The 12,234-nt window shown below is 38.3% G+C and overlaps 1 protein-coding gene across 2 annotated transcripts in view; it reads left to right on the top strand.

Moving 5' to 3' along the window:
- Positions 1–12,129, top strand: part of LOC134748345 (unc-112-related protein-like) — a 63,237-nt gene extending 51,108 nt beyond the window's left edge. Inside the window, exons 4-12 of one of the 2 annotated variants that reach the window (XM_063683118.1) lie at positions 19–242; positions 862–1,075; positions 1,195–1,382; positions 3,725–3,863; positions 5,142–5,240; positions 7,728–7,949; positions 8,748–8,984; positions 9,134–11,855; positions 11,895–12,129. In XM_063683118.1, the coding sequence (XP_063539188.1) occupies positions 19–242; positions 862–1,075; positions 1,195–1,382; positions 3,725–3,863; positions 5,142–5,240; positions 7,728–7,949; positions 8,748–8,984; positions 9,134–9,334 (1,524 nt within the window). In that variant the 3' untranslated portion in view covers positions 9,335–11,855; positions 11,895–12,129. Of the gene's footprint in view, positions 1–18; positions 243–861; positions 1,076–1,194; positions 1,383–3,724; positions 3,864–5,141; positions 5,241–7,727; positions 7,950–8,250; positions 8,322–8,747; positions 8,985–9,133; positions 11,856–11,894 lie in introns of those variants that run through there. The other variant, XM_063683119.1, reaches the window with a different exon arrangement.
- Positions 12,130–12,234: the final 105 nt, after the last annotated feature.

Raw genomic sequence — 12,234 nt, 5'->3', positions numbered from 1 at the left:
TACCTTTCAAACTTTCAGAACGGCACCCTCAGGCGCTACGGCACCCACATCTACAGCACACAGAGCGACGGATCCAGCGACGGTGGCTACTGCGGGACGCCGCCGCGCGCCGCCTCGCTCGACGCCATTGACGCCCTGGCTGACCTGTCATTGGCTGACTCGCCTTTAGAGCCCGATAGTCAGTCAAGAGAGTCGCTGCTGACGCCTAAGACACTCGTGGAACGGGCTAGGATGAACGTTGGGTAAGAACTTTTCTTCTATAGTTCAACAAAGCGCGTCTTACTGAACGGTATAGATGCCCTCGCTGGTTTGTCATTGGCTGACTCGTCACAAAACCACAAACAAACAATCAATCAATCATCGTCACTCGTGAAACGAGCTAGGATGAAAACTTTAGTGGTGTCACAAGTTGCAAATCGCTTTATATATTTATTATATTTATACACATATTTATTTTAATAAATGTTGAAGCACGTCATAGGTATGTTTTTCGTTGCATTACAGATAATGAGTCTGTATCCTTGTGGTTTTCCTTAGGGCAAACCATTCTAATGTCAAAATCATACCTATTATATTTGCTGTACTAAGAAATAAGTTAATAAATCCCTAATAATATTACAAATGCAGAAGTAACTCTGTCTGTCTGATTTGATTTACATGAAATTTGGTATGGAGATAGTTTGAGGCCCGAGGGAAGACATATGATAGTTTTTATCAATCATCATCCCACACAGGCGAAGTCGCGGGTAGAAGCTAGTTATAAATAAGTCGAGTTTTCGACTTCACACTTCCCTTTTGCCAACACCTTTTTTAAATACTTGAGCATGAGTGCAAACATTGATTATACATTTTCTATTCCAGTTGGCTAGACTCCTCTCTCTCCATCATGGAGCAGTGCATACGAGAATGGGACACCCTGCAGCTCCGGTTCAAGTTCTACTCGTTCTTCGACTTGACTGCGCGTGCACAGGACGCGTCGCGCCTCAACCAGCTGTACCAGCAGGCACGCTGGCAGATACTGAACCAGGAGGTGCACTGTACCGAGGAGGAGATGCTGCTATTCGCCGCATTACAGGTAAACAATATCTTAAAAATATGTAAAATCTATTTAGGAATAGTTTATATATATATTTCTCAATTGTCTCGATGAGTATTAATTGCCTGTTGAAACTTATTATTACCCTTCTTCCCCAGCTTCAAATCGAGCTGCAGACGCTCGCCGGCGGCAGCGTGGACGCCGCCGACGGACACGCCTCCAACGCCGCGCCCGACGACATCGACGCCGCGCTCAACGAGCTAGAAACTCAGTTAGAAGGCGGCCCGCCCGTCAGACCTGACATTATGCAGGTTCCTGAACTCGCTGGACATCTCAAGTACATGAGGTGAGTAACTTAAAGAACTTGTAAACATAAATTACACACATCCAACGCAGCGGCACATGACATAGACTCGTTCAGCGAGCTAGAAACACAACTAGAGGACGGCCTGCGGGTCAGATCTGACATCATGCAGATCCCTGAACTCGCTGTGGACATCTTAAATACATGAGGTGAGTAACGTAAGGCACACATATGGACATAAATGACACGTCCAACGCAGCGGCAGATGACATAGATGTTCTCAACGAGCTAAAAACTCAACTGGAAGGCGGTCTTCCGGTCAGACCAGACATCATGCAAGTCCCCGAGTTAGCTGGACGTCTCAAGTACAGTCAGTGGTCTTAGGGAACGTATTACAGACTTAATGGACATATGTCTTAGTGTGATGATATAAACACTCAACGGACTAGAAACTCAGTTTGGACGCGGCCCTTCGGTCAGACCGGACATCATGCAGGTCCCTGAACTTACTGGACAGCTAAAGTAAATGAGGTTAGAGGACTTAGTGAACTTACATATGGACACCTAGTGGCTTAAATCTAAAAATGGAAACTTGACATTATGCTCCGCGCCTATAAATAGGGCTTCTGTGCCACCGTCTACACTTCATGCACGTTCCCTATCATTTATTCTAAAAGTGCTTTCTCATCTTTTCATACTTTTCTTTCAGAATAATTTAATATCCACTCCACTGTTTATTTTTTCTCTTATGACTTCCCATTTTTTTCTGAATATTAATTTTAAGATATTATGTGTAAACTATTGTATTACTATGTATTCTTAATAGCCATATGCATACATTTAATATCATGATTTCTTCTTTCATCTGCCGTCGTCGTGCGACCAAAGCAAGTGTCACAACGAATTCTGTGTTGTTGCGTAAGACATTTTTAATTTACCAACCCGTATGTTGTCTTACTAAAGCCGTTATGTGTTCAAAAACTAACACAATAATAATGTAAGTGTAAAAAGGGAAAAAGGGTATTTTTTTATCCCGACTGACTGAATTATACTTTCAAGTCAGGCTTCATGAAAGATTTCTTAAAGAAATCTTTTTTATGTAGTTTTTTTTACATGAATATTTGCTTTTGTACATAAAACGGCTTAAAAAATGTAACTTATCAGCACTAAAAATAAACATAAGTACGCGAAAGTCAATCGATAGATTGTTTTTTGCTTAGAAAATGTAACAACTTAGTTTGCAAACTAATTATTTTATTTATTTTTGTATGATATTCCATACTAACGAGATAATTATTAATTATATTAATGTTGTATATTCTATTTAATGTTCCTCTGTTATGTAATTTGTTGTGAATTTAATTTGATATTTACTATTATAAAAAACTATTTGTAAATTATTGTATTTTTTCATTTTCACAATTTGTATGTAATATATTAATTGTATATTTACCTATATATCAAATATATTTGCGTATGCGATGTTTATCTTACCATACTTTATTAATTGGAAAAGAAAATGTCTTCATACATTTTCATCCTTATTTTGACGCTTGGCTGGTTGCATCCTAGAGGAACCTGATCACCGAGTCCTTTCAGGCAACAAACATCCTTTTTTCATATATTTAATTGACTATGCATTTAAACTATCGTAAACTGGGTTTAAACTTTATAATTATGTTTTATATGTATAATTGGGAGTAAAAGGGAAGTTACCAAGTACTTATTTGCTAGTAAGTTGTGTTATGAAGTTTACAGATGTCGAGAAAATTCATTCTCAAAAACATCAACATAGTAGGGTCCATGATTGTATTCACTTTATTTTAAGAACATCTGTAATAACATCTGGTTGCAACGAATAAATGAAATGAAATGAAATGAAACATTCATGTCATTTGTAAAAGGGCACATCTGTTTTTTCTGTAAAGTTTGTATAAATAATTTGTACAGATGTCGGGGCCAGATCTTAGAATTGATCATTTTATGTTCACCCAATGAAAAAGTCAAACCCAACCTAACCATAATAGGGTATTTGATTGTATTTAAAATAAATTATTTTACACCATGCATGAAATAAAATAAAGCACTAGAAGATTAATAGAGAAACGTAGACATCAGCTATTTTTAGACAAATTTGTATTTTAAAACCCGTATAAAGAGTAGGTAATTCGATTGTGACGTCACATGCTAGTGTTTCATATAAATTTCATAGTAGCAAAATCGTTTTAACAGTTCGAAAAAAGAAACTGATTTGACTACTGTAAAATGTTAATTTCTTGTAATGATCAAAATCTATGATTTGGCTACGACATAGACACCTATTTGGTTTGATATGCATTATTTTTGATGAAACATAACCCATTATTGTTGATTGTAAATGTTAGGCCTCGTCGGTTCACCCTGAAGGCGTACAAGCGCGGCTGGGTGTCGTGCCGCGACGGCGTGCTGCGCGTGCACGCGTCGCGCGACGCGGCCGCGCGCGGGGACGCGCCCTCCTACTGCGGCGAGCTCAGGGGGGCCGAGGTCAGTACCAGTACTGCACTACCGTAGTACCGCCGCGGGCTGGAACGCTGGACAAGGACGCAAGCTCAAGCCCGTTCATACAGTACCATATAGTCGTTAGCTTTCAAGCTGGCCCCTAAGGGTAACACTTTGTCTATTGTAAATGAAACCGCACGTGCTACTTACCTGCATAAAAAAAACCGGCCAAGTGCGAGTCGGACTCGCGCACCGAGGGTTCCGTACTTTTTAGTATTTGTTGTTATAGCCGCAACAGAAATATATCATCTGTGAAAATTTCAACTGTCTAGCTATCACGGTTCATGAGATACAGCCTGGTGACAGACAGACAGACGGACAGCGGAGTCTTAGTAATAGGGTCCCGTATTTACCCTTTGGGTACGGAACCCTAAAAATGGTTGAGCCGTTTTAACCGGTTATACAATTAACACCTTAATGGAGATTGCTATAAGGTTCAAAATGAACAAACATAAAATTATTAGCGATTTCTTGTGGTCCCTCTACGCGTCTACGGTTACTGAGTACCAGCGAGTCGAACGCTTTAAGGACCAGTCTAAAATGTATCATTGAGATGAGTAACTTTGACTCGTTATCGGAGAGCGCACTTACACTGGTTTTTTGAGCGTTGGACTAGCCCGCGCTCAGGTGCCAATTAGGATTATACGCCAATGACTGACCCTTTTTTTGCAGGTAGCAGCATCTGCGGTTTTACTTCACAGTAGACAAAATATTAGCCGTTCGGGAATGTTCGTTTATGAAATTGTAGAAGTCAAATAAAATTGAACTAAAGGCAAAACATAAGACCAGCTGACTTGTCACGAAAATCGTATCTTTGCCGGTTTTTTTTTTGTAAACTGATTTTTTATTTAAAAAAAGTTCTGTGTCAAACTATTTATTTTTCGAAGAAAAGAATAGGAAGCATCAAAATGAATAAATCAAAACGTAGTTAAACTCAGAAGATAACATAAATACATATAACGTATTTTAAAGACTGTTAACTAAAAAACAAACGTAAAGGCACAAATCAAAACTAAATAGCGAGTCAGGTCATAATGCCATCTCTTTCACTCTTGGTTGGTCTTAAGGGTAAACGGAGATAGCATTATGATCTCAGTCGCCACTTAGTTTTGCGGCAAGTATAGTAGCTACCACCACTGACAAGTATAGGAGATTTGTCAAGGTCGTATGTGAGACAGCAATATATTTGTAAAGGATGCGTCTTAGTTTAAGTATTTTTTATTTTATTTGCTGTCTGTAAATGTTTTAATATTTGATTTGCAGGTGACTCCAGATGCGCACCCGGCATCCAATCGCTACAGCATCAAACTGGAGGTGCCATCGGAAGACGCCATGAATGAGATCTGGCTCCGGTGCGAAAACGTAAGTCGTTGCTTAGTATTTTTTTATTTTCACGTTGTTGGTAGAAGGGCATTTTTCTCTGTAGTGATGCATTGGACTTTTTTTCCAAAATAGGTAAATTTAATGTTTTTCCTACTCAGAATCAAGAGGTCCTTCGTTCCTACTAGGAGGAATAAAGTGTTCCAAGTTTATTTTTCCATTCCGTTACCATTTTTCAAACACTTTGCACGGCCGAGTACGGCGGTAACGAAATGGAAAGTACGTAAAATGTATGAAAATTTTGGGACATTGTTTCTTTCCTAGGAGCATGGAATTAGCTCATGATTCTGGGCACAAATAACATTTAATTTACATATCCTAAAAAGAAGTCAAGTGCATCACTACAGAAAAAAATGTCCAGAATACAGCCGCCGCAAAAATCTGTCAAAACGAGTTGCTGCCGCCCAGCATCGACGCATGGAGCAATATACATGTTGTCTGTGACGGTTCTATACGAAGTAATAATAGTTCAATGTCTGTTATAGCGACTGCGTTCTAGCATTGCCTGTGCGCTCTCAGGTGATCAACGTAGCCAGTTGTATGAACCAGTACATAAGGGTTTTTTAAATCATTGCATAAAGTAAACTCGAAATTTTAAAGGATGTCTTTGGCAACAATTTGAGGCTCAATATATTTACTTGAATAAAAATTCAATCCAACATGTAAGACAGTCATTTGCCTGCGACCGAACAGTATGATATTGAAAATAATTTTTGTATACAATTCTATGGTGAAAATTGCGGGTGCCTAAATACTTTTTTCTACTCGTCGAGTATAATCTGTGTATTACAACTTAACATGCAACACTACAACCTTACTCTTTTCAACGTTAGGATAGTCTATGGCACTTCCGACTCAAGCATAAGAATTTTATCGATACGGTTTAGTCAATTATAAAAATTTTGAAAATAGAACTTCATACATTTCGATAAAATGTTTCTTGTTTAAGGAGACTCGATTCAATGCAAATTAGCCTACTTAAACACGCTGCTGCGTCGCATCTGCTTTGTGATTGGTTGGCCAACAAAAACATTTTATTTTATGTTGTAGTAGAAATAATTGCTTGTTAAGTCAGAAACGCGCATGTGACACCCTTCATATAGCAACATCCATACCCTACGAAAACCGCTTAGCGTTGCTTGTTAGTCTCCATAGGCTACGGTGGCCAAAATCGAGAAAAAAAAACTGTCTTAAAACTGAATTTAGCGCGGAGCAGGTACCAGGGCCTCATGAGTTACGAGGAGGTGTCGTTGACCAACCCGCCGGGGGCGCCGGGCCCGGCGGCCGGGGCGCGTACGAGTATGAAGGTATCGCGGGCTGCGGCAGCTCGCGTATCTTAGCTGTATATTTTGGTTTGTTTACTTATATGATTCTACTAGTTGAAAGTATTATTTTTTTGTCTCGTAGAAAAAATATTGTATAGAAATAGAAATAGAAATATATTTATTTGCCATTAAATGTGGTATACAATGGTGTTACATTATTATTTATAGAGCCATACACATTTAGACTTTAAAAAGCCATGCAAATTGAAAACTTATACTAAATTTAAGTTTAATTGACATCATTATTTTAATCAAAACATGCATTATTAACCTAGTTATAAAGCCATTAGTTATTAACGTGGACTGTTACTAACAAATTATGAAGTGACAGTTAATTAACTAAAAATTCCTTCAGACTGTAGTAACATTTGTCGACAAGGAAAGAGTACAGTTTGTTTTTAAATTTATTGAGTGGTAGCTGTTTAAGCTCATCAGGCAGTCTATTAAATATTTTAACGCACATTGCATAACAACTTTTATTTTTCATGACTGTATGCATATTAGGGAGTACTAGTCTGTCAGGATATCTAGTGTTAAAATGTGTTATATCTCTTTTTTTGACGAATATATCGGGGTGCAATTTAACAAATACACAAACTTCGTATATATAAATCGAGTGTACAGTTAACAATTTCAATTTAATAAAAGAACTTACACAAGATGTTCTTTGACGCATGTTGCATATTGCTCTAATGCATTGTTTTTGTGCTATAAGGGCATGATTTACATATGACGAATTTCCCCACATCAATATACCGTACCTTAAATTGGATACAACATAAGCATGATATGCCATTATAGCGGTTTTCATATCAGTTATGCGTGTCAATCGCCATAAAACATATACAAATCTATTAATTTTTGAGCATACCTTATCCACATGCGTTTTCCAAGTACATCGATAAGATAACATTATTCATTATTCACCTGTACGTCACTACCGCTCAATAGTATTTTATACAATAGTGATATAATCAAGCTTTTCAATCTCGTACCTTAACTTAAGCAACTCAGCAAGCTTCGTTGCTTAAACACGGTACTCGACTGAAAAGCTCTCTATTATATCACGATTGTATAAAATACTATTGAGCGGTAGTGACGTACAGGTGAATAATGAATAATGTTTTATTTTGCATAATAACAGGAGGAGCAGTACGCGGAGTGGGTGGCGGCGTGCCGGCTGGGGGCGCGCGGGCGCTCGCTGGCCGACGCGGGCTTCGCCGCCGAGGCCGCCAACGTGCGCGCTCTCCTCCGCCTGCAGACACCGCGGCCCGCCGCCGCGGCGCAGCACAACGTGCCGCACTTGGAACAACTCCAGCCGGAGAATTATGTCGCTCCTAGGGTCTTGAAACGACTCAAAGGGAAGGTATGTTGTTACAAAACTTTGATAACTAAAGCTAGCTTTGCCATAGAAGCGGCCGACGATTGCAAAAACCCCGGCATGCCACAGTGGGCCAACATAATGTGCCACGTTTGGAACGACTGCAGCCGGAGAATAATGTCGCTCTGCAGAGAATTATGTCGGCTTCGCTACTGACGCGGCCAACGTACGCGCTCTGCTGCGCCTGCAGAAACCACAGCTTGCCGCCGTGGCACAACACAATGTGCCGCACTTGAAACGACTCCAGCCGGAAATTTTTCCCCTTGAGTATCTACTCAAAGGGAAGGTATGTACACTTTGGTAGAGTAACTACGCCGCCGAGGCCGCCAACGTGCGCGCGCTGCTGCGCCTGCAGAAATCACAACCATCTGCTGTGGCCCCACACAATGTTCTACATTTGGAGAAATGTATGATATTCAGAAATGTATGTTACCATTAGAGTTTTGAACGATTCACGGTTAGTTTCACTAGACTTATATTGACCGGGATATAGACCGTGATTACCTTTTGTATTATTTGTGACAAATAACACAAAAGTGCTCACAAATAATACAAAAAGTAATCACGGTCTATATCCCGGTCAATACAAGTCTATGTATGTTACCTTTTGTATGGGATATAGGAGGTCCCATACCTCCTCATAATTCTGTTAAACTAATTCAGAGCATGATTTTATCATCTAGAGAAGAATAATTAATACTTACTATTATTGTAATCTCAATAATAAAAAAATCTGTTTGTTGAACCGACGACTTTCTTCTTAACAACACAATCTTTTTCCAGTTCACCCAACGCGTTCTGGAGAGCCACGCGAACGTGAAAGACCTCCCGCTGCTCGAAGCTAAACTCCAGTACATCAAGACCTGGCAGAACCTGCCCGACTACGGCCAAACCCTGTTCGTGGTCCGTTTCATGGGGCACAGGAAAGACGAAGTCATCAGCATCGCCAATAACCGCATCATGAGGCTCGACCCGAGCACAGGAGACCATTTGAAGACCTGGCGGTATAGCACTATGAAGGTAAGTCAACTTTTACTTCTGTATTACATCAAGAATTGGCAGAACCTGCTTAAGGCCTGTTGTTCGTGGTTCGCTTCATGTGCCACAAGGAAAGGAAGTCATCAGCATAAAAAAATTGTCACCTATTAACAAACTGTTTCTACTTCCAGGCATGGAACGTAAATTGGGAGATAAAGCACATGATGGTACAATTCGAGGAAGGCAACATCATCTTTTCGGTTCAGTCGGCGGACTGCAAGGTGGTGCACGAGTTTATCGGCGGCTACATATTCCTCTCCATGCGCTCCAAGGACGCCAACCAGAACCTTGATGAGGAACTATTCCATAAGCTCACTGGAGGTTGGACGTAAACTGATTTATCTTAAAACATAAAAACTACAGTCAGATTTTAATAGGGAATATTACGCGAAACTCTGCGTAGGGGGCGCCACTGCCACAATCTGAGCGTCTATCGCGAAACAAGAAAATCGAAATTTCGTTAACTAACACATTCATATACATATCACTTGCATATTCGAGCGATAAAGAGGCAGATAGCGAAATTTCGGATTCGCGTTTCCCGATAGGTCCTCTGTAAACAAACCGCCTTGATGCGTTCTTTGTTGTCTCACAAAACTTGTTAAAAACCTGTTAAATGTACAGTATGTATAAGTTACTCTATGGTTTACTAAAAAGGCTAGTGCTGCACTCTGGTGGCAGAACATTGCAGTAATATCCCCTATTGAGCAAGGATTCATTGATTATATAAGATGAAAAAATCCTGTACTGAGTTTGACCGCCGAAACTGATTGGACTAGTATTAAAGTACCCTATTGTTAAACGTCAAGTTTTGGCAACGAGAGCAGAATAACCGCACGGCATAATGTCAAGAATTAGCCATACACGCCATCTAAATTAGCTGTCAAATTCAAAGCAAGAATTTAAGTCCACATCTAATACAATCCATAAATCTTTGATATTGAGTTATTTTTTATTTAATAGCGATCCGAAGTGTCCATCATTTTCGCGGTTTTATTTACATAGTTTCACCTCAAGTCATAGGCCTAAGGCCCAAGGTCCTACTTATCATTAGTTCAATGGAATTTAAATGGAATTCGAAGTCGCTTTTGCTTTGTTTCATTAAATTTTCCAACAACGCCTAATCAACTCTATTTCCTACACTATAGGTACAAATTGCAGTGGCAAATTTTGGATTTTTCATTTGTATAGCTGGGCCTTAGGAGGATATATACTGAAACTGTTGGTGGAAAGAATTATGTTAAATGATATAGTTTTAAGAATTTGAAGAATTGGTGCTCAGTCTCGGCAAAGATATGGCGACATTGTGTGGCAAAGTCCCCAAATGATGATAATAATATAAAAAATAAGTAGATAGCACCAATATTTATAACTTTAAACTTCGCTTTTTTAGCATCTTGACATAAACGATCGACAGTTAATATTATTTCTTATTTATGTTACTTTTTCGTATTACAAATGTGTATAAGAATGTATTTTTGTAGTAAATGAACTAATTGAATCATATATTTAGATCTTGTTTTTAGTGCTTCCAATAAAAATATAGCTTTCTTGTAAATGCCAAATAATATTGAAGCATATATTCATTACATTACAGTATGTAATACAATTTTAGTTTTAAGTTGAAATGCGATGGATAAGAGCTTTTAATAGATGTAATTTATAATTTATGCAAATGTTTAAATGACTTAATGCCTTTATACTTTCATGTCATGTATGTATACTTTAATATTTATAATGTAATAAATATTCAACAATGTCTTTCACAAAGTGCCATTTAACTAATCAGTAAAATGTAATAAATGTGACGTTTTCAATCAAAAGGTACCACATTATCACTTACCATAAGGACGAAAATTGCTTTTATCTTTATTCAAAAAACCTGTCAGAACGTCCTTATGGCAAGTGACAATGTGGTAAGTAATACCTTTTGTTTGAAAACGACACAATTGTCTGAATGCTGGCCTTACTCTAATATTAAGTCAATCAGTGCCTCAATAGCCTATATGTGTAATATTCCAGATTTTATTATATTTTTCTCTATGTCAGATATTTGTGACAACGCCAATAGTATAAAAAACCCATTGTAGTTAAATAGTTGACCGCTTGAACGCAAGAACAGCTAAAGGTGTCGTAACTAGCCGTGCCCACAGCGCCATGAAAACTTATGGCGTACGCTGTCCAGAGTAGCCTTCACACTTTCAAGTAAGGTTTACATTAGCTCGCTGGCGCCCGTGACGTTGGCATGTGAGTGACGTTTATGTTTATGTCGTAAAGCGTTCAAAGGGTTAGCAGTGCCTAAATTTATAAACAATTTGCTTATTAAAACCAATTTTGAAATGTATTTTAATTAACCAGGTCTGGTACTAATGTGGCCTTAACTTTTTGAAATTATTCATATATATTGTATGATTTACCTGTTGTAAATACCGATAGCAAGTTACCTTGCATTGTTTTGGTATGTTAGTTTTTAATTTAATGTTGTGTTGTGGCTAGTTCTACTAAATTCTTGACCCGTTTTTACACAGTAACCCCGTTTACTGTAATAGTACATTACGATACAAGTGCGAAAAATAGGAAATTCGCAACGAGTGGCGATAAATTAAAACACAACTGAAGGGAGTGTTTTAAATCGAGTTGTGAACTATCTATTCGCACATGTATCGTACAACGTTTTACAGTACATATGGCATGGCCCTTTAAATCTTCGACATAGTTACGTAATGTGCTAATTATCGCACTAGTGCGGTAAAGTAGCACCATATGTACTGTAAAATATTTTTGGTAAAGGTACTTTAGTGGAACTAGTCTCTATTTTTATCGTTGACTAATGAATTGTTCTTATTGCAAAATGTTCAATCGATCACGAATCGGATCGGATTGAGATCCAAGTATCCAACCCGCATCAGATCTGTGAGAAAGGCAATATAGGAAAAATGCACTTTGAATGATCTTTTTGAGCATATAATGCTTTTAGTTTTGTATGTTCTAGTGTACAAATGGTGACAAATAACGATAGTTATTTTATTAGAATAATTTGTACAAAAATTGTATGTACACTTTAATAAATAATACCGTTTATAATATTACTGAAACATTAAATAAATGTAAGAAATTAAGTAACAAATTGTGTTTCAATTATTAGCAACCGCTCCCGCGACTTACGTTAAAAAATGCGAATTTTCAAGCGAAATGCGAAATGACATATTTGTTTTCTTTGTAGTAAAACTAA

The sequence above is a fragment of the Cydia strobilella genome, chromosome 16, assembly GCF_947568885.1.
Source record: "Cydia strobilella chromosome 16, ilCydStro3.1, whole genome shotgun sequence".
In the NCBI taxonomy this organism is placed as follows: domain Eukaryota; kingdom Metazoa; phylum Arthropoda; class Insecta; order Lepidoptera; family Tortricidae; genus Cydia; species Cydia strobilella.
The sequence above is the reverse complement of the archived record's forward strand: the minus strand, read 5'-3'. Positions and strand labels throughout refer to the sequence as shown.